This window comes from Physella acuta, unplaced genomic scaffold (assembly GCF_028476545.2).
Source record: "Physella acuta isolate Inbredline_101_S28 unplaced genomic scaffold, ASM2847654v3 ptg002254l, whole genome shotgun sequence".
Lineage (NCBI taxonomy): Eukaryota > Metazoa > Mollusca > Gastropoda > Physidae > Physella > Physella acuta.
Genome location: NW_026733753.1, coordinates 25,348 through 49,996, shown reverse-complemented (window position 1 = coordinate 49,996; position 24,649 = coordinate 25,348). Strand labels below are relative to the sequence as shown.

The window sequence follows — 24,649 nt, the reverse complement described above, 5'->3', positions numbered from 1 at the left end:
TCTACTTGTGCCCCCCACCCGTGTGTGAAATCTCCTCTACCTGTGACCCCCCACCCCGTGTGTGAAATCTCCTCTACCTGTGCCCCCCCCCCCCCCCCCGTGTGTGAAATCTCCTCTACCTGTGTACACCTCATTGTCCGAATTGGTCAGCGTCCAGCCGATGTGTAGCAGCGTTGCCAGGGTTACCAGAGATAGCCAGCACATTCTAGACACCACATCCAGCGTCACAACTCAGCTATAGTAGACCAAAATATACGTCATACATATTTTTATAGCAGTTTAACGTCCAAAATATACGTCATACATAGTTTTTATAGCAGTTTTAACGTCCAAAACATACGTCAGACATAGTTTTATAGCAGTTTTAACGTCCAATACATAAGTCAGACATAGTTTTATAGCAGTTTTAGCGTCCAAATTATACGTCAGTTTTAAAAATGTTTTAACTAACGTAAAATTTCGAAACAATAACAAATGATAATTAGTGTAGTACCCGGGTGATTCATTTAAAACATATCGAAGACATAAATGTATCATCTAGACAGTTGTTGGGATAAATGCTTTAAAAACGTATTTCCATTACTTAAACAACTGAAATCTTAATATTATTCCATAATTATTATTGTTTAACTTGATAATTTAAGAGATTATATTTGTATCTGTATATTCAAGTGTGGGCTTTATCTGTCCGGGCTTGTGGTAATGGATAATATGATTCAGTGATAGACAGGAAACGACAACTATACTGAAACTCTTTGGTTCTTGACCTTTAGTCTGTAATATGTCCTAAAGTTCCCGTTTCGAACATATCGTTCCATGGGTCAAGTGAAGTAGAGTTCACCTGTTTATGTGACCTCGGCATATGAAGAGATAGTGTGGTCAGCACTATGCCCAGCCGCCTTTACTTTCCCTAACGTGAGTAAGATACCCATTGGAGCTGGGTGGACTCAGTGACGTTGTACTTACTTAAACCCTGATTCGAACTCGAGACTTTCGGGTTAGCAGTCTAGACACACCGTCCTACATATGCCTAAGTAAGCTATATACGTACGAGAAAGCCATACCTAAATACCGTGTTTTTTGTTGTTTTTTTTTTGGCTATGGAGTATTATTTTTAGTAAAATTTATTTTTAAAGAATTCTGTAGTCTTGATGTGACTAATTTAAATCACAACTTTTTTTTTAGCCTCAGACATGTAATTTACAGCGTCAGTTGTAACAATATCTAACAACTCGATTTTTTTATTGAGTCTCATTTTATAAAGCGACTTGCTAAAAACATAAAAATTTTACGCGTAAAAAAAAAAAAACAACAGGAAGATGTTTTTAATGTTTTTATTACGAAATGTGTCTACTCTTTTACCTTAAAATCTGCATCAATAATACATTAACACTATTCAACATTTGTTTAAAAAAATGTTCTCCTACCGTAACCATATCCTTCCTCAATAATCCAGACCAACTTTTGATACATCTATGAAACTTTCACTACGAGTTAAGTCCCTTTTCTCTTGCCGAGCGCAACACAGTCAAAACATAAATAACCCTTGTCGCGCGCTTTCTCCGTCAGTCCGTTTCTTTTTAGAACTCTTGCGCGTAATGGCGTGTGAAAATATACAAGTTACAAGGGACACTTGCTTTGTTTCGTTGAGTTAAATAACTGCGATAGCTAAATGGGGGCTGAACGTGGCTATTAATAGAAAACGGAAAAGTGCTTCTAAAAATATGTTTTTTCTTCAATGTGAAAAATGGAAATGGGATGGGGAGGGGCGGGGGGGGGGGGGGGGGGGGGGGGGGAAGTAACAGGTATGTTTCTTTTGTTTTTATGTTAACAGAGACGGATTAGGATGAATAAGGAGACATACGTTCTTCTTAGCAAATGCAATTGAAGTTGTATTTTCGGGAGTTGTTTATTTGGTAATTAGATGTAGGTTTAAATGGAATGCAAGTATTGCTTCAGTCCCTGGACAATGGTTATTTTTAATTATGTTGATTACGCTTTCAGTATGTAGGCCTACGTCCATTAGCTTTACATCAGTGGGGATCCCAGTAGTGGATTTATCGCTGAATACATTATGTATGTGTTTATCAGTGTTTCTTTCAGGCATCTCTCCGCCCCAGCCCACACCATCCGCTACCGGAGCCCCTTCAACCCACTATCCAGGCAAAAATTATAAAAATTATATAGAAATATACTTTCAGCAGTGTCCAACCCTCCTTCACTCCCCCCCCCTTCCACCCTCAGAAGTTCAAGTACCCCCGTCTTATGAAGTTTCAAATGCCCACTCCACCAAAATGGAGAAAAAAAGCCTGAAAGAAACTCTGATCAATGTCAATAATCTTTTATTCAGGCATGGATTAATTACTTGCCACACGAAAATAATCTTTAATCAAGTTGTGGACTTAAGCAAAGTATTGATAGAAACACAGTCTATTAAGCAAATAAAAATGTGTATTATGCTTATAATATTCAACAACATAATCTACTCTTTAAAAGTAGATCTATATCTCCAAAAACACAATTATATAAAGATAAAAAGCTTTGAAAAATAGGCCATCGGATAAAAATAAATATATGGGAGGGATAAAGCGCTAGACTGCTAACCCGAAAGTCTCGAGTTCAAATCTGTGTTCAAGTCAGTAGATCATCCCTAAGTTCGCCCATCTCTGATGGGTACCCAACTCAAGTTAGTGAAAGTGCCGACCACACTATCCTTTCATATGTCGAACTCTACTACACCTGCAACCTAGATGCAGACAAGTCAAATTTAATACAAATCGTAAGACCGTTGTATTGTTCTGTTTAGCTAGATGTAGGCCTAATCTTAATGAAATTATTTTAATGTGGCCGATATTTGTAAAGGTCTTTCAATTGTAATACCGGCAAACTATCTTGCAACTACATGGGACGTAAACCATATATAATGCAAACAATTTTTTTACAATGAGTTTAATTTGTTTCCTAGATTCAGCTTCCGGCTTCCGTAGATTTTTTAAAGATATTTATAACGTGCTGATATATCGCATCAACTGATTGGTTGTTATCTGTCACGTGAACCGGAAGCTGTGATGACGTCGGTCGCCGCGTAACGTTCCCGCATGCGACAGCGCAGTTCAGTCTTTCCTCATCTACGTCAGCCTGTCAAACAAAATGTTAACAGAGGTCCAGTAGCGTAGCGAGGGGGGGGGGGGGGGAACATATGTCCGGGCGCCGACCTTAGAGGGCGCCAAAAGGGTTGGAAAAATAAATTGAAAGGTTGAGGGGGGTGCAAAACAAAGTTTTAGGGGGGGTGCAAATCGAAATCTTGAGGGGGGTCCAGTGGCGTCAATAGGTCGGGTGTCCACTGTTAACAGAGGGTTTCGTCCCCCCCCCCCCACTTCACAATTTACCATGTATTTGGTTAGTATCAAGTATATTCTCCCTCCCTCCCCCCCCCCCCGACTGTTATTTTAAATTGGATTAAACATTGCTTACTTAGTAAAAATTTGCATTTTCCGATTTGGGTCCCCCCCCCCCTAAATGCGAGGTACAGCGCTCAATCGAAATGCAAAAATGTATAGCTAGAGGCCATAAGAACACCCTGAGTCCACCCCAGAGGCGTAGCGACCCTTCCCGGCGCCCAGGGACAAACTTTCGATTTGCACACCCCCCCCCCCCCCCTCAAACTTTCAATTTGTTTTTCCAACCCATTTTGGCGCCCCCTAAGGTCGGCGCCCGGGGACATATGTCGTCACCCCCCTCGCTACGCCTCTGGCCCAACCAGCACAAATAAGTACCACAAGCCAGTCTTGGAAAGCTTAAGGCTATAGTGCCACCAAAAAGTCTTTGATATACTTAGGGGAACAGCACTGCATCGGCCTATTGACCGTCCGACATTTTTTTTCTGACACTAAATTTTAATAAAAACGTGATCACAAATAGAGACATCACCTTTAAAAACGTGAGTACTTCCCTCAACTGAACACTGGTCTGTTGGACGAGATCCCTGTACAAGACGACGAGCAGGGGTCGCCTGTATGTCTGCCAGTCTTCGTGGAATCGAACCCACGCCCGCTGGTGGTCAGAATAAAACTCTGGCCAGTCTGTATGGAACCAACGGGGGTGGAGGGGGGGGGGGGGGATGCGACAATACAAATTTTAAAAAAAAACGTTTTAAAAAAAATAACTCTCAAATCAATGTTATATCCAGTTAAAATAATAAAATAGTAGAGGATATGTGTAATACTAAACCGAAAATTCAAATTTCAGAAAGGAGGAAGCTGACTTATTCAGCTACCGCACCTGGTGACATCCTTCATAGTTACGCAACTGTCACTAACGTAAGCCGAGGCATTATCATAGCACTGACACTAATCCTTAACTTAGCACTAGTAGTTTACTAACAGCCATAGCGACAAAGGGAAATCACTATACTCTGTATAGTTTATAAGAGCCGGAAACAAAGAAATAGTAACTTGAAAATAAATAGCTAAAACGTCGAGCCCGGCTTAAAATGTTCCAACCATAGTTTCTTCCAGGCATCTCTTCGGGAGAGGGGGGGGGGGGCTCCGCCCTTCCGAACGACATGGAATTTATAATTATATAGAGAACATATAATTTTACCAGTGTCTGTCCTTCCCCCCCCCCCCCTCCCGGAAAATGTTGACCGCCCCCCCCCCTCTCCCCGGAGAAAAAAATGTGGAAGAAACACTGTTTCCAACTCCCACAAATCAATTCAGAGTGCTAAAACTTTGTTGTCGTTTCACCTACATTTTTCGAAGAAATCCGGTGTAGCAGTAGATTTGTGTCCTCCGCCGTATATCCTGTTAAACTCAGCTTTTATGGCTCCCTTAGGGTGTCGTATAAGGAGCACAGCTTTTTCATATCTGTCGCGAGTGATGACGTCACTTCCGTGAGTTTTAACGACAATGGTCGAGGAGTTAGCCACACCTTCGGCAAGAAATCCACGCATGCGCAGCTCTGTGTCGTGGTATTCACTTCCGGTATAGACACCTTTCAGAGACAGAGATATGTTGGTTTTTGTAAAGATACCTCTCAGAGGCAGATATGTTAGTGTTTAATTGTTTAATTAATGCAATATTTTAGCAATATGTTGGTTTCAATTTCTTGAAACAAGGCCAAATTAATCTAATATTGAAATAGTAAAACCAACATTCTCAAGTCTAGAGTTTCTTTCAGCCATCTTTTCGCCTTAACACCTTCCCCCCCCCCCCCCCACCCCACTCGAACTATTCAAATATGTAAAATATATATGTTATATATATAGTTTATATAGAAAATATAGAAAATATATTCTTTAACCAGTGTTGTTGACCCCCCCCCCCCCCCCCCACACACACACACACTCCACTGAAGGAAAATGTCTAAAAGAAACTCGGTCTAGGTCGCCTGGACTGTAAAGCCCACAAATCAGGTTGGCGTTGTCATCAGGGGCGGAACTACCATACCGCCAGACCCCGCAATGCGGGGGGGGCCCAGGACGGTTAGGGGCCCAGTTCCGACCAAAAAACAATGCATTTTTTTCAAAAATTATGTTTTTCATACATCTTGAAAGCGGTTTTGTAAAAAAAAAAAAAACAACAATAGCAGAGATTGTTGCGTAGAAAAATAATTTAAAATCTACAAGAGCTATAGTTTGAAAGGTAGGTAAACATTCACACTACTTCCATGACTTACTGCCCTTCTTTAAAATAGGGATGCCCACGAAGCTCATTTAAATAGTTTTGTACTATGTATAATTAAAAAGCAATTAATTCTCTGAATTATTACTTAAATAAGACGTACTATACAATAGTATAGCTATAAAAATCAATGTTTTCAAAATTGATATTATAAAAGCCAAAAATGAAAAAAATAAACATAACGCGAGAAACCATTCACGAATCAAGCTAACGTCTTTATATATTTTTGACCATCATGTATATGGTTTTTTAGTACCTTATAATTGCTTTGGACTAAATTTTTTTCTGGTTTGTTCTGTCAGAATGGCTATATATTGCAATGAAATAGACCAGGGGTCGGCAACCTGCGGCTCGCGAGCCGCATGCGGCTCCTTTGATGTCAAGATGCGGCTCTCCGGCTCCTTGCACAAATACTAATGATCTTTATAAAATAAAATAGAATACTTGAAAAAATAATGTTAGTGGCTCTTTAAAACCAGCGAAATTTTAAAAATTGTAACTTTTGGCTCTTCCGCCTGGAAAGGTTGCCGACCCCTGAAATAGACTAAATTACTCAGCTAAGATATATATATATATATATATATATATATATATATATATATATATATATATATATATATATATATATAGGGGGGCCCTAATTTTTTCTTTGCGGGGGAGCCTTTTTTTTCTAGTTCCGCCACTGGTTGTCATGTGGAGGTTGTGGTTGACCTTAGAAAACGAATCCCCCCGTTGCCTGATTGGTGAGGCTCAATGCCAGATTTTGTGAGGATAAAACCTCTTTGCAGTTCTTGAAGCTGATGGGCTTTAAGTGATCATTAGTCATTAACTCAGACTATCGAGTACAGTGTTTCTTTCACACTTTTTTCCGGGGGCGGGTGGGGGGTTGCACTTGAAAATCCGGGGAGGGGGGATTTTAATAGGTGGTTTCTCTACAGTATCCAGGGAGTGACGCCCTATTACCGTGAAGTAGTAAATTTCCCTTTTCGAACCTGACGGTCCATGGGGTAAGCGAAGTTCTCCTGTTTCTGTGACCTCGGCCTATGAAGGTCTAATGTGGTCAGCACTATGCCCAGCCGCCTTTACTTCCCTAACGTTAGTTAGGTAACCATCAGAGCTGGGTGGACCAAGGGTGGGTCTACTGACTTGAACCCGGATTCGAACTCAATATTTTCGGGTTAGTAGTCTATAGCATAAGACCTAGACCAAATACACCTAATGAATCATGAACTTCGAGATAAATTGTTTTGATTTCATTTTGCGAAATAGACAGTTCATGAGATGTGACAAAGTATGTGCACAGATGAAAGTCTTGCAGCATGCTTCTAAGCCAATGGTTCTTAACATGGGTTCGATCGAACCCCGAGGGTTCGGTAAGTCAGTCTCAGGGATCCGCCGAAGGCCAATACACATACAATACACGATCGGAATTCGTCAGTACGGACGATAGAACTAGTAAGAAACTTTCGGTGAATGTGCATATTGAAACTGGTGGGGTTTGGTACCTCCGGATAGGTTATGAACCACTGTTCTTAGCAAAGGCTGTTGAGGAACTGGGGTGGGGGGGTACCTTCTGTTTTACCTGTTGCCTCTTGAATTAAGAACCTGAGCCAGGTGTTTCCAGAACCGGGAAAACTCACAAGTCCAGTCACAGGTAAATTCCTCCTGGACCACCTCACTGCTCCGCATGACTCTGGAACTTTCTTAGAAAATTCTAAAGAATGCGATGTTGATTCTTCATGAGCGACATTAAGAAAAGTAGACCTTAGTAAAACACGATTCAAAAATAAAATCCATGTCGCTGTTAGTAAAATAAAACAAACACGCACACGTGTTGAGTGATTTGACTGATACATGCATTTAAAATACGTCAACGTTATTTGAAACGCATTGCTTCGAATTAATTATACATCGATCACAGTGATTGTTTATCAGTGAGATGTGTGTAGTGGTTTGTGTTTACGAGATCACGCGAGAACATGTGAAAACACGCGAGATCACAACAACGACAGCGATATGATTGCCGTCACCAGCATTCAGCCGATAACAGATTTATCGGTGTAGTACAACTTGTCTAAACACATCCAATACCCGCGCTGATTAATTTAGAGTTCAATGATAGGGCGCGTGGGTCACGTGATCAGATGCACCTTTTTCTCCCACCATGTTAACATTGTAAAATTACGCCTCGACCCATCACACACACACGCACAAATACAAACTCACACAACACCATCCCTGGAAGAAAAAAAAACAACCTGGGGGGGGGGACATTTAAAAATTATCGATGAGGGGTGGGTGAAATCTGACTTACATATTTACTCTTTTTTTTTTTTTTTTTTTTTTTTTTTGTATTTCGTCCGTGGACGTGGGCAGAGTTTCTTCCAGTCTACACCCCCCCCCCCCCCCGAACGAGATTGAATTTATATAGTAAACATATACTTTTACTAGTGTCCGCCACCCTCCCCCCCCCCCACCACCCTCCCCCCCCCCCCCCCCAGAAAATATCAAGTGCCCCCCCCCCCCCCCCCCCCCCGAGAAAAAAGTCTGGAAGAAACGCTGGAAGTTGGAGGTCTGAAAGAGACTCTATTTAGGTACGTCACCACTGAGAACACAAGAAATAACTTCATATAAGAAAGCTTTTGGTTTGCTAAACTTTATGTGAAAATAATGGTTTATCCACTTCAAGTTACACTACTGGATGACACCCGACCTAGCGACACCACTGGTTTTAGGTCAAAAGTTGCCTGTCAGTGATAGTCACAGTTTTTTACCGTTAGGTAAGTAAACTCTTCTTCTTCTTCTTCGTTCTTAATTATTTGTGTTGAAGGGAATCGATATTTATCTGCCAGTGGGTTTGAACTCGAGACTTTGTTCGAATGTATCAACCATGAGCTTTTTGCCGACTCGACCACCAACACAATTAAGCGGTACGTGTCAACTGGTTATGCGCCATTGAGGCCATTGACTCCGATTTCCACTTGCTTTTCTTTTTGGATTTGCTTCCATAGCCTTTGTCCAACCAAGAACAAACTACAAGGCAGCAGTTGTTTGATTTTTGGAGTTGTCTCTCCTAGAAGAGTGGCTGTCCCCAGCTAACGAGCCTCATCTGCACGAGGGTTCGAACTCGAGACTTTTCGGTTTAGCAACCATGAGCATTACCGACTCGACCACGCCGACCACTGGTATGTAAACGAAATGGGGACGAAGTGGTTGGATGGTAGAGCTTAAGACTGCTTCCCCGAAAGTCTTAAGTTCGAATCCCGGGCTCAAGTCTGTAGAACGTCCCTGAGTTCACTCATCTCTGATGGGTACCCGACTTACGTTAGGCAAATGAGGCGCTGGTCATAGTGCTAACCATACTAACCCCCTTTTAGGCCGTGGTCATTTGAAACAAATGAACACTACTTCATCTGGGGAAAGATTATGACGATGTAAATGTATAAACTAATTGTTTATATTGTCTATTTACGTTCCGTAAAAATATATGGTTTATTAAAAACCTAGCTCATTTCTATAATATTAAAGACGGAATATAAGACTAATGATTAATAATTATTAACAAACGTTTGTAAAATTCCACCAAATACACTCAACCAATTAAATTAAAATGACAAGTCAGCAAAAAAAATATTGGCCAGTATGGGGATCGAACCCACGACATTCGCGTTATTAGCACGACGCTCTAACCAACTGAGCTAACCGGCCATGTGAAAGCGCGGTCGCGTAACTGAATGAAATCGTTACATCCTCATTGAGTTAGCATTTATACTTAAATTGTTTTGGCTATTTAGCAGTCGGGTGAGTAATAATTTACCTAGAAGTAGGCCTATATATAATTCATTTAAACTGCTTTGTGAATCCAACAGATAGACCTACAGAGTTACTTTTTTTTTTACCAACTCGCTTGCACGACGAATGTAGATCTAATTCTAATCGATACACATTACTGCACAATAAAGACCCAATTTATAGGTTAAGTTTTGGCTGAATAGATTATTAAGTCGAGGCCTACAGAGGTCAGGCTAATTTTACTCAAAATCACGTTAGGCCTAAATAGGTTATGTTAATCAATGCCATTTGGAAACATATTTAGGCATAGATAGACTATTACACATTCATTTTGTTTAGAATACTAACAAATATTAATAAAACATCCATTTAATAATTTAACAATAGTTTTAGGAAGAATGAAATAAAACTAGGTCAATGCCACATAAAATTCAATTTATCTGAAAGACGAAAGGGGAAAAATAAATATGTGAAAACGAATAAGGGGAGGCAAGAAAATTATACGTTTTTCAATATCACTAACGATTATTTCCCTTTAAATAGGTGAAAGTTTGAAATTGCATTGCATATTTCAGCCAAAACATAAATAATAGGTTTAATAGCTAATGTTTGCTTAGATCGAGAGCTAAATTTTAATAAACTACTACTTTTGCGTAGGGGGACGAAGTGGTCTAGCTGGACTGCTAACCCGTAAGTCTCGAGTTCGAATCCGGGTTAGGGGAAATCACGTTAGGGGAAAGTAAAGGTGGCTGGGCATAGTGCTGACCACACTATCTCTTCATATGCCGAGGTCACAGAAACAAGTGAACTCTACTTCACTTGCCCCATAGACCTTACTACTTTTGCGTGCTATACTTACAAATAAAGACAAGAAAGATTGCTTTCGGTGTAATCAAAATATGTCATAAGATGACTAATATTAAACCTACCTATGTGTATCACTGTCTCAGTGATTATTTGAACCAAAAGTTTGTTTAAACGTTATTTGATACTTTTTGTTTAATATTATTCTAGTAACTATTAATATGCTTATTGTATTGATCTACTAAATTCACCGATATATTTTTACACGGCGGAATAAATGAACTGGTTGAGATTTCGTTTGCACCGGTTAGAATAGGAACGGCAACCCGGAAGTGTTACTGGTGTGTGTCTCCTTTACTTCTCTACACTGTTGGTAATAGAAGAAGGAAGACAAATTCTCCTACAATGCCGGTAAAGACCATTAAGTCTCGCCTTATACCACATATTTACACACCAAACTAGGTCGTATTCACAAGAAGGAAGTTTAATGTACCCTTCATACTCGTAGAGTTTCGTCGCCTTTATTGATCTAGTATCGGAGTGGGGAAGTGAAGTTGTCATTTGGAGTAAAATTTTGTTAACGCCCACTTCGATTTCATGTTAAATTATTTTTGTTTTTGTGGCTGATTAGCACTCGTATCTAGACTTTATTTAATTTGTTTATATTAAATTATAACTTGTAATGGTTATTCAGACCATAATCACTAGTTAACAAACATTGTTAAAAGATTCAATAGCTTGGGCCTGTTCAAATTACTTTCAATAGGCCCCTATTTTAATTTAAAATTGTGTGTAGTGGCAATAACTTAATTAATTTAGTCTTAGTTTAATTCCGTTTAATTACGGTTTGATGATTAAGATGAAATATTGCATAGGTCAAGAAGTAGGATACATGGAGTATTTACTTAACTGTTTCATACATTTTAAGGGTATTCATCTTTGGGTTTTATGAGTTAATAATTATTTTAGTATGCTCATTATTCATACCAAAGTGACTAATTTCATTTAGCTATTTTCTGTTTAAAAGTTTTTCTAAATTACTCACAGTTAAGTCTACAAATTTATTTTTAGCCCACTAATGGCATCAGTATGAATTTTTTTGTTTAAACCATTTTTTTTTTGGTTTATAGAAGATACGAAAATCTTAATCTCATATTTTCTGATACTAGCTTCATAGGTGTAGGAGATTTGTGCATAAAAATAAGTTAATTTTAAATAGAATTATAAGACATGGATAATCCAAAGGTTAGTTATTTGCTTTTTAAAACTATTTTGGGTAGAGGTACCACACTATAACTGGGAGGGGGGGAGCATTCTTTACTAGTAACATAATATCTTGTAAGGTAAACTTCACCTAATAGTATCTTATCTCTGGTTGAGTACATAAGCCTTATGTGTGTTTATATTAAACAGTCATAATGGTCAATTTGGTGACTAGTGATAGAAAATACTGTCTAGCAAGTAACAGCGTCAAAACTTCATTTTTGACAATAAAGGGGGCTGTTGATCTTTACTTAAAAACCTGTTTGGTGTATAAATGTCATAAATGACAACTTTGAAGTCTTTGATGAAATATAAATAACAATGTTTGTTTCTCTTTACATAAAATACTCCTATAACATCAAACTGCCTGTTACTATTGTTGAATATCTAATTCTACTAATCTGCTGCTATCCAAATGATACCATTCCAATATCTATGGATGATGAAAATTTGTGACACTAAACTTGCAAGACTGCCTGATGCTAAACTAAAACTCTTTCCCCCATTCTTGTCATGTGACCCTAACCTTAAGCCTGATTGGCAATCACTGGTCATCTCAGTTCTGGTTGGGTTGTTCCAACCGGCCAACATTTTGTCCAAGCTTTGAGCTACTAATCTATGTGTAGCATTGCATCATCATCCCCTTTGTATGCAAAGCTTGGTAAATCTACAAAAGACTGTTGATAATTTTATGTAGTTAAACAAACTGTTTCTTGATGGTTATTAAAGAAAATACTTATTTTCTCCCTTTATTAATCCTTTTGGTCTAAAGTTAATATTTCTATTTTTAATTTTAGTATATTTGAGACATTTATTTATTTATTTTGCATTTAATAATTCATTTTGAAAACCTTTATCTCTACAGGCATATCATTCCCAGTTCCTAACGCCTCCCAAGCTGATAGGAAACATGGCACTGCTTCCTATACGCACTCAGTATAAAGGCCCAGCTCCAAAAGACAGTAAGTTTCTGTTTGTACTTTGTCACAACACTGTAGCTCAGGAATTACTTTGACAAAATTTGACTGTTGAAGTCTCATTTATTTCTTCAGTTTAAATAAAAGTATATATACAATCTTTTTAAAAGTTGCACATCATTGAAAATTGTATTTTATTTAATCTCTATCTCTAACTCTAAATCTTTTTTCTTTTTAAGCGTCTGACTTTGACATTATAGATGAAGCAATATACTTTTTCAAAGCCAATATATTTTTTCGCAACTATGAAATCAAGGTATGGTTTGTTATTGTATTATTATTTTTTATTTAAAATTATTTTATGAGTGCCATTTCTATTAAGCAAAACGAAATTTTTCTTAAATATATTATTGTATATATAACATTTGCTAAATATATTACGTATAATATATTGACTGCTGGTCAACATGCCTTCATTTATAGAGTGAAGCTGACAGAACATTGATTTACATCACCTTGTACATCAGCGAGTGTTTAAAGAAACTTCAGAGGGTAAGTCACACTGCTAGAGACTACATTATAATATCCTTCTTTCTTCATTAAACTGAGAGTTATTGCTAATTAATTAGACAGCCTATGCTAACACATGAGTTCTGGACAGTCTCATGGTCACTTCCTGTGTTAAGTAATTAAGTGGATTAAGACATACCTAAGTCCATCCAGTAAATGAGATGACTAATCAGGGGAAGTAATAAATAGAGGTCGTATTGTTTATTATACAATCCTGATCTCATTCCTTGTAAAACAGATGACCTCTACTTCATCTGTAGAGTAATTTACTATTTTTGACATGAATATTTTCTATTGCCATGTTTTAAATTAATTTTTGTAGAATTCAAGAACACTACTCTACTGTTGCGGTATAACACTATTGTTATATAATACTACCAACACTGCTCATCTAATATAACACTACCAACACTACCCATGTAGTATAACATTACCACCACCACTCTTGTAGTATAACACTACCAACACTACTCATGTAGTACAACACTACCAACACTCCCTATGTAGTACAACACTACCCATGTAGTACAACAATACCAACACAACCCAAGTTGTATAACACTACTGAAATAGCCCTGTGTCCCACCTGACTGATCATGTGACCTCCGTGTGTTCCAGTGTTCCTCCAGGAGTCAAGGTGACAAAGAGATGTACACCCTCGGCATTTCCAACTTTCCCATTCCAGGCGAGGCGGGGTTCCCACTCAATGCCATGTACATAAAGCCAGCCAACAAAGCTGAGGATGGTAGGCCATTACAGCATTTTATTTATTTTTTTTATTCACTAGACTTGTGACTGGGACAGTTGAAGATTGGAAAGTTTATTTTAATTCGCTACGCTTGTAACTGATACAGTTGGAGATATTGTAAATTATATTTTTATTCATTAGACTTGTAACTGATACAGTTGGAGATATTGGAAATTATATTTTTATTCATTAGACTTGCGACTGGGACAGTTGGAGATATTGGAAATTATATTTTTATTCATTAGACTTGTAACTGATACAGTTGGAGATATTGGAAATTATATTTTTATTCATTAGACTTGCGACTGGGACAGTTGGAGATATTGGAAATTATATTTTTATTCATTAGACTTGTAACTGATACAGTTGGAGATATTGGAAATTATATTTTTATTCATTAGACTTGCGACTGGGACAGTTGGAGATATTGGAAATTATATTTTTATTCATTAGACTTGTAACTGATACAGTTGGAGATATTGGAAATTATATTTTTATTCATTAGACTTGCGACTGGGACAGTTGGAGATATTGGAAATTATATTTTTATTCATTAGACTTGTAACTGATACAGTTGGAGATATTGGAAATTATATTTTTATTCATTAGACTTGTAACTGATACAGTTGGAGATATTGGAAATTATATTTTTATTCATTAGACTTGTAACTGATACAGTTGGAGATATTGGAAATTATATTTTTATTCATTAGACTTGTAACTGATACAGTTGGAGATATTGGAAATTATATTTTTATTCATTAGACTTGTAACTGATACAGTTGGAGATATTGGAAATTATATTTTTATTCATTAGACTTGTAACTGATACAGTTGGAGATATTGGAAATTATATTTTTATTCATTAGACTTGTAACTGATACAGTTGGAGATATTGGAAATTATATTTTTATTCATTAGACTTGCGACTGGGACAGTTGGAGATATTGGAAATTATATTTTTATTCATTAGACTTGTAACTGATACAGTTGGAGATATTGGAAATTATATTTTTTTTCATTAGACTTGTAACTGATACAGTTGGAGATATTGGAAATTATATTTTTATTCATTAGACTTGCGACTGGGACAGTTGGAGATATTGGAAATTATATTTTTATTCATTAGACTTGTAACTGATACAGTTGGAGATATTGGAAATTATATTTTTATTCATTAGACTTGTAACTGATACAGTTGGAGATATTGGAAATTATATTTTTATTCATTAGACTTGCGACTGGGACAGTTGGAGATATTGGAAATTATATTTTTATTCATTAGACTTGCGACTGGGACAGTTGGAGATATTGGAAATTATATTTTTATTCATTAGACTTGTAACTGATACAGTTGGAGATATTGGAAATTATATTTTTATTCATTAGACTTGCGACTGGGACAGTTGGAGATATTGGAAATTATATTTTTATTCATTAGACTTGTAACTGATACAGTTGGAGATATTGGAAATTATATTTTTATTCATTAGACTTGCGACTGGGACAGTTGGAGATATTGGAAATTATATTTTTATTCATTAGACTTGTGACTGATACAGTTGGGGATATTGGAAAGTTTATTTTTATTCATTAGACTTGCGACTGGTACAGAGGAAATATTAGAGAATTTATTTTGATATACTAGACTTTTTACTGAAGATATTAGGAGTTTTTTTTAAAAATGCTCTTTAACTTTAACTAGATTTTTAACTGGAATCACTGAAAATATTACAGCATTTGTTTTATTTTATTTACTAGACTTGTGAATGGGGACATTTAAATCAGAGTTTCTACCAGACTTTTTTCTCTGTGGGGGCACTTGATATTTGGGAGGGGGGGGGGGGTCACTGGTAAAAGTATATATTTTCTATATAAATTCCATTTTGTTCGGGGGGGGGGGAGAGATGCCTTGAAGAAACTCCTCCTATTTACATAGCTATAATTGATATTGTTCATCTCTGTGAAACATTCTTTACATAAATTATGATATAAAATACTTATAGATTTATTTAGTTTTCAATACTAATCTTTTTATTGACACTAGTTTTTGTACCACATCATGTGAACATTCCTTTATCTTAAATCTGTGTAGACACCATGAGGCAGTATCTGCAACAGCTGAGACAAGAAACTGGGGTCAGACTCTTGGACAAAGTTTTTGATGCCACAGATAAGCCTTCCAAGGTGATTTGTTTAGATTGTCTTGTTTTGTTTTGTGTCAGTTCCATGTGTTTATCCTTGTGTTGTAGCTGTGTTGTGTATTGATTGTGTATTGTTGTGGGGGGGGGGGGGGTCTGAGTGTGTTGAAATATTGTGTTAGTAATTGTTTCAATTTTTCAATTTCAGTGGTGGCTGTGTTTTGCCAAGAGGAAGTTCATGGACAAAAGTTTATCAGCACCCGGCTATTAATTTAGTCATTAGTTCCTCAATATTGCTGCTCTGTCATGTGTAGTTTTGTCATACATATACACAAAATATGTGTATTAAAATAAAAACTTAGATGATAGTATGACCAGTTCATGACCAACACTAAAAAAAAAGTTTTATTGCAACTTCCTGTGTAAGCAGCAGCAATTTAAAATGTATTATTCCTAACTAATGTAATAGGCTTTTTTCACATTATAACTATATAATTTTTCTAATGTTATAATGTTATTATTATAACCTTCCATTCTCAGGCATGCGAGTCATTGCTGAAAATTTAATTATGGTCTGTAAGAATGTTTCCAGTAAAACAGTTTATCATCCTTAAGTTACTATGCTTTATTATTCATCAATTAGAATTTTATTATTGTAAGATGTTAATTTTTTTTTTAATGTAATAATTTCAATGCCTTCTAACTGCTAGAGCATTTGGTGTGATTCTTTTAAAAGTGTATGTATGTAGTAATTAATTCAACATATTTCTTGAAAGCATGTTGGAGAATGAAAAAAATATTGAATCATGTTTTAGTTTTATGCATGTGGAAGAAGCTGCTTATGAAAAAAAAACATGTATAAAACTATCTATCATATTAAGTGTGGTGTTAATTATTTTGTTGACATGTTTTTGTGGTTTTTATTATCAAGTATGATTCTTTAGAACCACTGAGGTGATTTCAAGATGGAACTGAAATCTAGATAAGAAAAGTAGGATATTTAATGAACTAAAAAGGTGTGTACTTTTTAAAATGTATTAAAACTATGAGATAATTATTTTTTTATTTTATAAAGGACAGGAAAGAAAAGATTGAAGTTTTTTCTTAAATTCTAGAGCATTATTCCACCAAAGTCAAAATTACAAACAAATTTAATCATTACATAAGGAAAACAATACATTATTTATTACATTCTGTTTAATATTTTGTATATTGATTGCAACATTTTGAAAATTGATCAAACTTTTTTCCTAAAAAAATAAATTTCAAGAAAAATACTTTCTCATAAATTAGTAACATCAAAAATTGCAATTGATGAATTAAATATGGATAAAAACAAATTCCCAATATGTACTGTTTAAAATCAGGTAGTAAATTCCACATCCCATAACTTTGTATGTGCATATAGATAAAATTTAACATCTGTCATAGATGGATGATTATGCAATATCATAACAAAGTGTATTGCAAGTGTATATAAAAACACATTAAAATGGAAATTTTCATTTGATAAACATGAAAGACTTGTAACAACAAACAGCTATCTGCTTAAAATGTGCAAAATATGATTAGAACCAAATACCATAGCTTAGGTTTTATGTACACAGAACACTTCCATTTTGTTGGGAGGTCTGTAAATAAAACCAATACACTTTCTATATGCCATATTTTTATTTACACTAACAAAAAATACCCTTTAACCTACTTACATAAATTCTGCTTATAAAGATGGAATGTGTGGTCAAAAGGCAGAGCATATAACTGCTAACCCAATAATATTTGAGTTAGAACCCAGGCTCAAGTTGGGACACAGCTCTGATGAGTACCTGACTCACATTAAAGAAAGTAAAAACTGCTAGGCATGACGCTCATTGTAACTCTCCAACTGCCATAGTCACAGAAACAAGTGAATGGACTGCCAGGTTCAAAAGGGTAATTTACTGTTTCAGAATGGATAATATCCTATACCCAGACACCATTACTTTCGAAATTTGAGTCAGCCACCAATTAAGGGTAGATGGGACTTTGTCATCCTGTAGACTCAATCAAGAATCGAACCCAAGACATTCAAGTTAAGGTGCACTCTGCCACATCACCCCATCTATATTATGTTACATGTGAAACAATCTATACATTGGTTTGAGCAACATTCCATCAATATAATAATACTATTAAAAAATAAGATACAAATAATTAATTTTAAGTGAGTAGAATCTTAGACTTAGTTTATAAGAATAACCTTACCATAAAGGTATGTAGGTTTAAATTAGTCCCAGTGTTGGGATAATACTGAAGATAATTAATTTAGTTTATCAAGACAAAGTTAATGACTAGAAGTATCCTTGTCAGATCTAATTGTGTGCATCTTATTCTGTTAACTCAGGATAAGAAAGGGATTGTGTGGTCAGCACACTGACCAGCCACTTTTATATTTTTATATTCCCACTCCTATAACCTGACATGAGTCTAACAAAATAAGCTGAGTTTAAACAGCCGTACTCTCTGTAAAGTGAGTTTAAAATACTGGTTAGTTGTTATTTTTTTTAGACAAATAATGAAACCTACAAATGATGTATCATTAAGTTTCTGTCCAAAAAAACTGGTTAGCACAGACTTATTAGGACAAATATTTTACTCATAGAGCAAAAATTTACCTTGAAAATAGTATTCATTGCTGTATACTTTTTTCACACTTACTAAACCTTCAAAGGTTAAATAAATATCTACAAAGCCCGCAAACATTGTAAAACTTTATATCTTAAAACTAAACCTTCTCAAAACATACCAAATATTTCATTATCAGTACATTTATCAGTACAATTTCAAAAAATATGTTTCAAAATTTGCTTTTTAAACGTTCAATAACAATACTTTTCCCATCAACTTAATTAGTCCATAGGTAGTTCATTATCGTACTACCTGTTTTAAATACCTCCAAAAAAATCTGTAAGTAACTTGGTGAGATGGGTACCAACTAGCTAAAACACATAGTTCCTTTGTTCAGGTAAGTCAATACGGTACACAAACTCTGCCACGTTGAAGTACGCCAGGTAGGAAGCGTTGTTGGGGGTGGTGTCGTAGTGGTAGTGACCTCCCTGTCCATGGTCACTGAAGCAGTGGAAATGCTCCTGGCGAAGATGGAGTTTCTGTTGAGAAGAACAATTAAAATGCCAGTATTGCAATAACAAAATATATACCTTTGAATCAACAAAAGTCTATTACATATTTATCCAAAGACCTAAGTTTATGAGATTAACATGATTAGGTTCTTCATCTGCCTAAGTGACAGACAGGTTCAAAAGGATAATTTGCTTAGTCATTAGACATTTTAGTTTTAAATGTTAAATTTTCATTTTAAATAAGGAAGTTTAAATTTAAAATAGAGGGAGTTGAAAATTATTTGAGAGTTATCTAAACTTCAACCCCAAAACTGAACCCTTGTGTGCCATGGTCAACGGAAAAAATTTCTTAATATAATACCTCAGGATCTGCAGAAACCACTTCACCAACATGAATCAGTGGAGCGTCCATTTCGTAAAACCTCAACCATTCGTCCGTCTGCGCATCAGTCTCCAGGGCTGTAGTGGCAAAATCAGGCTAAGAACAAAAAATATTGGTAACCTTTTTGTTGCTAACAAAATGTGAACAGCTAACATTTTTATTTTATGCCTTTTGAATATATGTGGCTAAATACTGTCAGAAATAGCAGCTTAGAAAACATAAAATATTGTGGAAATGGTCAATGTATTAATTTAGCTTGTAATTACAATTTACAGACACAAGCATCTAAATTTACTGAAACCAAGTGAAAAACTGGATAAATGAAACTTGCTATTTAAATGTCTATACTTCATCAGCAAAATAAAGCTTATGGGCGAGTTTAGTCTAGGGGGGAGTCCCAATTCAGTGGTGGTCTGGGGGATCCTAATTCTGGGGGGGGGGGGGGGGGGGGGGAAAGAATCCCAATAGAGGGGTGGTCTGGGGGAAGTCCAAACTACTTCAGCTTTTGAGCATCAGATCAAGGCTACTTTCTGTAACTTGACATGAATCAGTGACCTTGGGCATGAATCAGTGACCTTGGGCCAGTCAGTGACTTACCATTACGTGTATGTTTGCCTTGCCTGTCTGCAGCAAGAACGTACCACCGAGGCCGACAGCTTTCTCCCCGTAATGAGCGGTCAAAGTTTTGTGGACACAGGACACAAAATTCTCACTTCCTATTCTATTTTTAGCTTTGATCTCCAGAACCTGAATTGTATTTTCACAAAATTAAACATACTATCTAGTACTATCCCAACTTTTTAATGATCATATTATACTTTCATTATTATATTAGATCATGATTACAAATAGAAGCCTGATGTGACTGAAATAGTACACAAATCAAAGGAAAGAAATTTAGTTTATGTTATGTAAACACCTTAGTTAGATGTATGCATACCTGTCCTTGTTTGCCTTCACTGACTAGGAAATTGCCCATTAAAGAAAACTCCCCTGAAGGATCCTTCTCAAGGATGTAAGTCCCATCCTAAGAGAGAAAATTCGTTTCATTTTGAACAGTAAAATAAATTAGCTTTTAAGTCTCAGTTCACGTCATGAAATATTACAGCTCTAAAATTTCCAATTTAAAAAGAAAAAGTGAAAATAAAATTAATCTTAAAGGTATCTCACTTTTGTAAAAGCTGCTAAATTTTTTAACATCAATATTTATAATATATATTTTTGTTTAGATAACTTCAGAAAAAAAATTTCATTTATTTCTACCTAAATTATAATAACAAGCTGATGAACGACAAAATTTAAAAATTACATTTTCATCCACTTTAGCAATGACTGTCTTGTTGTTTGACCTTTGGCCCAGTTTAACATTGCACACCAGTTCACAGTTGACCCCAATCTTATGATGTGGTCCCGCCCCTGCCCCCAACAGCAGAGCTCCTGGTAACTCAGCAAGTTTGGCAACATTGTCAAAGTCATAAATCTGGGAGTAAAAATACATGGGGGTTAATTTAATGTTTTCATTATTGAATAATACACAAAATAAACTAGTACTTCTACTACTGTTGATGGGATGATGTTGTGGAGTAGTAGAAAGCACAACAGCTAACTCCAAAAAGTTCAGTTCGAACCTGTTTACACCCACTAAGGTTTGATAACCCTGACTTGAAGTACAGAAATTAAAGATGGGTAACCACACAGATTCTTTTGTATAATCAGGGCAAGGGAACAATTGAACACTACATAATATGTCATTTGACAGTTAGCGTAACCAACATTCAAACACTACAGCTTTTTATAAATCCAAATTATTTTTAGAGATTACTAGCCTCATTTGGTCCACAAAACTGAGTTAAACTGTTCTTGTTAGATTAAACAACACTGATGCTACTCACCTTTTGTTTCTGTGGAAATGGTTTCAGATAGTCTGGTCCCCCAATGTCCACTATACGAGGCTGCCCACAAATTCCTGCATCATATTTTATAAAATTAAAACAAATGTTAACCCAGTCATTAAATTAACAAAAGCCTACCATATTTAATTTCCTTGGCTGGGAAATGTCTTACCCTATTTAATTTTTACAACTTGAGTTTCTGTTTAGTGATTAGAAAGTCATAGACTTGAGTGAAAATACTTAAGTTTAAAACAATATATTTCAATCATCTGCCATGTATACATACATGCTAGCTTATTTAATGAGAGGCCTGGTCAAATGGCAGAGCTTTGATAGCTAGCACTAAAGAATTGAACTTGGCTCAAGGGTACATCACTGAGTTTACACAGCTCTTATTAGTACCTAGCTTCATTTGGGAAAACTAAGAACGGTTGGACATAGTGCTGACATATTCCTTATTTAAAGGACATATTCCTTATTTAAAGGTAAAATATAACTCTATTTCACATCTGCATTCTGTGTGAAAATTGAAAAAAAAATTTTCAGCTTGTGGAACTTCAAATCGTAGGAAAAAGATTGAAAGGGCAGGGGTGATCTGGGGTGATACTAGTTGCTTTATCTTTGCTGACTGTGTTATCTGTCCATTTAAACCATGCAGAATCAACAGACCTACATTCGCTGGTTATGGTAAAGTAAGTGGGTCACTAAGCACACGGTTAAGATAAGACTTTTAGCAAGCTATGCCCTACAGCAAAACTTCTGTTATAGGCTAGATAATTTTACATCTTCAAGTTTGCTGATTAAACAATAATTTGAATATTGTAAACACAGGGGTATTCATCAGGAAATATTATAATATTCCTGTTTGGTAGGCCTATCATAAGTAGCCTTTATTAGTAGGGCATAATATAGGTCTACTAACTAACTACTAGATCTAACTATAACTAATTAATAACTATAGATCTAGTTAGTATACACTACAGGCCCAATTGTTTTAAAATTCACTATGTCACTATGTGTTTTGTATACTGTATAGGCCTAATATATAAGGTAGCCCTACATCTTTTTTTTAAGTTCTTCCAAATGAAATTATTGTTGTGTTTTTATAGTAAAGCCGAGGCTCAGATCTATCATTTTTCACTATGAAATAATATAATGTGTTAGGTAGATTACCCTTTGACCTAGATCTAGCTATAAATAAATAAACTTGAAAAATAAAAACAAGTGGCAACCTTTATCAGCCAAATCAAATGGCGCAGTAGATAAATCAGGACAATCTACCACATTGACTTCAACAAGACTGAAGTTTTTGGATAGGCCCTCTCTCAGGACTGAAACAAAAAAAAAACAATTACTCAATAGGCCTAACTGAAAACGATATAATATATTATAGATATTGTTTAACTAGATCTAGATTCTATATATTAGGAGCCCTACTGTTAATAGTTGAATCTATCTAGAAGTGAACTAATCAAAAGCCTACCTGGCACTGTACCCGAGTAAAGTTAGTTTTTTATTTACCTTCAGCAACCTCGTTTAGTGAGGGTTGGTGCAGTTGCATTTTTTGCACTGGCAACATTCTTGTCTCTGTTGTCGACACCTTTATTATACAAAAAGAACTATGTTGGATTTTTTTTACGTTTCTATTTGCTTTTTCAAACCTATGAATTCACAGTGACACTGAGAAAAGAAGGCGTTATGTTATTTATGTTACACAAACTAAGAAACGAAAGATGTGCCAGATCAAAATTTGGAATACGTGCCAGATAAATTAGTTTTACATTTTGAAAGTTGAAAACAAGCGATACAAAAGTAATTCCACTCACATAAGTAACACACGCAGACCCTAGGCCGTCTTAAATTTAGAAAAAAAAGTGGATACATTGCTTTCGAAGTTTTAAAAAAATGTAGCAGGACATTCTTGGGTATTTTAACCAATAAAATTAAATATGTTAGCTAAGTAGCCTAGATTAAATATTTGAGAAAGAAATGAATGTTTTTAAAACAAAACGGGCGAGGTTGATTGGAAGGGGGGTAGAAAATTCCCCGAAAGAGACCTTGAGGTTCATTTAGAGGAAGTGTGTCTGGTAGGGGGGGGGGCGTAACATCGTTTTTCAAAAAAGCTACACTACTTGGCGTGGTCGCATGATAGTTCGGATCTCGACTTGGGGTTGTGACCGTAGGGCGTCCATGAGTCCACTCAACTCTAATGGGTACCTAACTTACGTTGGGGAAAGTAAAGGCGGCTTGACAATAAATAGTGCTCACCACACCATACATTCAAATGCCCAGGTCCAGTGTTTCTTCCAGACTTTTTTCTCCGGGGGGGGGGGCGATAGACTTTCTTCGTGGGGGCGGACATTGTTAAAAGTATATATTTTCTATATAAATTTTATTTCGTTCGGGGGGGGGGGGGCGGTAGACTTTGTTCGGGGGATTGGGGGCGTAACCCCCCCCCCCCCCCCCCCCCCGAAGAGATGCCTGGAAGAAACTCTGCCCAGGTCAAGAAACATGAACTCTACTGCATCTGCCCAACGGGTCGCTAAGTCTAAAGAGGAAGATTACCATAGTAACAATCAAAGTCAGTGCTATAGACCTATAACACTGCTCTACTAAAGAACCACATTATCCTATAGAAAATAACACAAGGATGGAGGCCCATACTCCAGCCGGACAGATAACTCTGAAAAGCTGTAGTTACTATACCTCTTAGCATTATTAACATTTATAGGCGTCCATAGATTCTTGAATGTTTGTTATCCTTGATCATGTGTCTCTATATCCCTTACTTTTATATCCCTAGACAACAAGACTATGAGTCAACTTGAGCAGCTCTGACAAGTGCTCTATCCCCTGACCATGTACCATTTTCTCACACCATCCCAGACCGAACAACTCATGTTTGATACCTCACTCAAGACGACTTAAAGGGTAAATGTATGGAAATGATCAACTTCCACTAAAACTACCCTCTGTCTTTTTGTGTTATATAATATGTTCAGGATCCTTGGGTAAAAGGTAACTTACATGTATGTCGATACCAATACTAAGGCAATGCAAAAATGTTCGGTTTTCTAAAAAGTGCCAATGTAATTTGAAGTAGCTTTCTGTATGTTCACAGACAGTAATTTACAGGCGCATATAACAAAAAACAACAGACAACATGTCTTTTTATTATGGGCATGCCCCCCCCACCTTTGGTAATCTTAGTTTTCTCAAAAAGTTCACCAAGATTATGCTATTTTTACAACGCTCGTGATATCCATTCATGTCATCCAACCTCACCTGTTCAGAGACCTAACAATCCATTCTGGCGCCCCAGGGGAACTACCAATTTTGC

General features: G+C 36.3%; 3 protein-coding genes and 1 non-coding gene across 6 annotated transcripts; 1 reads left to right on the top strand and 3 right to left on the bottom strand.

The window, feature by feature from the left end:
- Positions 1-2,274: 2,274 nt before the first annotated feature.
- On the bottom strand, positions 2,275-7,637 carry LOC131932670 (WSCD family member GA21586-like). The gene is made up of 4 exons (XM_059289603.1): positions 7,264-7,637; positions 4,750-4,992; positions 3,931-4,082; positions 2,275-3,138 (listed from the first exon to the last, which is right to left on the bottom strand). Exons 1-4 carry the CDS (start codon positions 7,535-7,537, stop codon positions 2,968-2,970), a joined length of 840 nt encoding a protein of 279 aa, XP_059145586.1. The 5' UTR covers positions 7,538-7,637; the 3' UTR covers positions 2,275-2,967.
- Positions 7,638-9,315: 1,678 nt separating this feature from the next.
- Trnai-aau (transfer RNA isoleucine (anticodon AAU)) lies at positions 9,316-9,389 on the bottom strand. Its single transcript has one exon. It is a non-coding gene; the product is annotated as a tRNA-Ile (tRNA).
- Positions 9,390-10,587: 1,198 nt separating this feature from the next.
- On the top strand, positions 10,588-16,790 carry LOC131932672 (actin-related protein 2/3 complex subunit 3-A). Of its 3 annotated transcripts, none has more exons than XM_059289607.1 (8): positions 10,780-10,843; positions 11,447-11,522; positions 12,406-12,502; positions 12,697-12,773; positions 12,941-13,009; positions 13,646-13,772; positions 15,871-15,962; positions 16,125-16,790. In XM_059289607.1, exons 2-8 carry the CDS (start codon positions 11,508-11,510, stop codon positions 16,185-16,187), a joined length of 540 nt encoding a protein of 179 aa, XP_059145590.1. In that variant the 5' UTR covers positions 10,780-10,843; positions 11,447-11,507; the 3' UTR covers positions 16,188-16,790. The 3 variants fall into 3 exon arrangements, with proteins under 3 accessions (XP_059145591.1, XP_059145590.1, XP_059145589.1); XM_059289606.1 differs by having other exon boundaries at positions 10,780-10,876; XM_059289608.1 differs by lacking the exons at positions 10,780-10,843; positions 11,447-11,522 and adding an exon at positions 10,588-10,688.
- Positions 16,791-17,081: 291 nt separating this feature from the next.
- LOC131932671 (ester hydrolase C11orf54 homolog) lies at positions 17,082-23,056 on the bottom strand. Its single transcript, XM_059289605.1, has 8 exons — positions 22,831-23,056; positions 22,542-22,640; positions 21,310-21,383; positions 20,727-20,897; positions 20,358-20,444; positions 20,015-20,164; positions 19,397-19,513; positions 17,082-19,062 (listed from the first exon to the last, which is right to left on the bottom strand). Exons 1-8 carry the CDS (start codon positions 22,886-22,888, stop codon positions 18,895-18,897), a joined length of 924 nt encoding a protein of 307 aa, XP_059145588.1. The 5' UTR covers positions 22,889-23,056; the 3' UTR covers positions 17,082-18,894.
- Between the last annotated feature and the right edge of the window lie 1,593 nt (positions 23,057-24,649).

What these genes read in the sequence shown, in the direction of transcription:
- LOC131932670 (XM_059289603.1), bottom strand. Translation starts at nt 7,537, where the DNA reads ATGTATCAGTCAAATCACTCAACACGTGTGCGTGTTTGTTTTATTTTA. An exon ending in ACCGGATTTCTTCGAAAAAT is followed by an intron (nt 4,083 to 4,749) that starts GTAGGTGAAACG and finishes GGTTCCATACAG; the next exon opens with ACTGGCCAGAGTTTTATTCT. An exon ending in AAGTACTCACGTTTTTAAAG is followed by an intron (nt 3,139 to 3,930) that starts GTGATGTCTCTA and finishes TTTGTTTGACAG; the next exon opens with GCTGACGTAGATGAGGAAAG.
- LOC131932672 (XM_059289607.1), top strand. An exon ending in AGGCCCAGCTCCAAAAGACA is followed by an intron (nt 12,503 to 12,696) that starts GTAAGTTTCTGT and finishes TTTCTTTTTAAG; the next exon opens with CGTCTGACTTTGACATTATA. An exon ending in AGCCAACAAAGCTGAGGATG is followed by an intron (nt 13,773 to 15,870) that starts GTAGGCCATTAC and finishes AAATCTGTGTAG; the next exon opens with ACACCATGAGGCAGTATCTG.
- LOC131932671 (XM_059289605.1), bottom strand. Translation starts at nt 22,888, where the DNA reads ATGTTGCCAGTGCAAAAAATGCAACTGCACCAACCCTCACTAAACGAG. An exon ending in ATTTGATTTGGCTGATAAAG is followed by an intron (nt 21,384 to 22,541) that starts GTTGCCACTTGT and finishes AATATGATGCAG; the next exon opens with GAATTTGTGGGCAGCCTCGT. An exon ending in TTGCTAAAGTGGATGAAAAT is followed by an intron (nt 20,445 to 20,726) that starts GTAATTTTTAAA and finishes TTTCTCTCTTAG; the next exon opens with GATGGGACTTACATCCTTGA.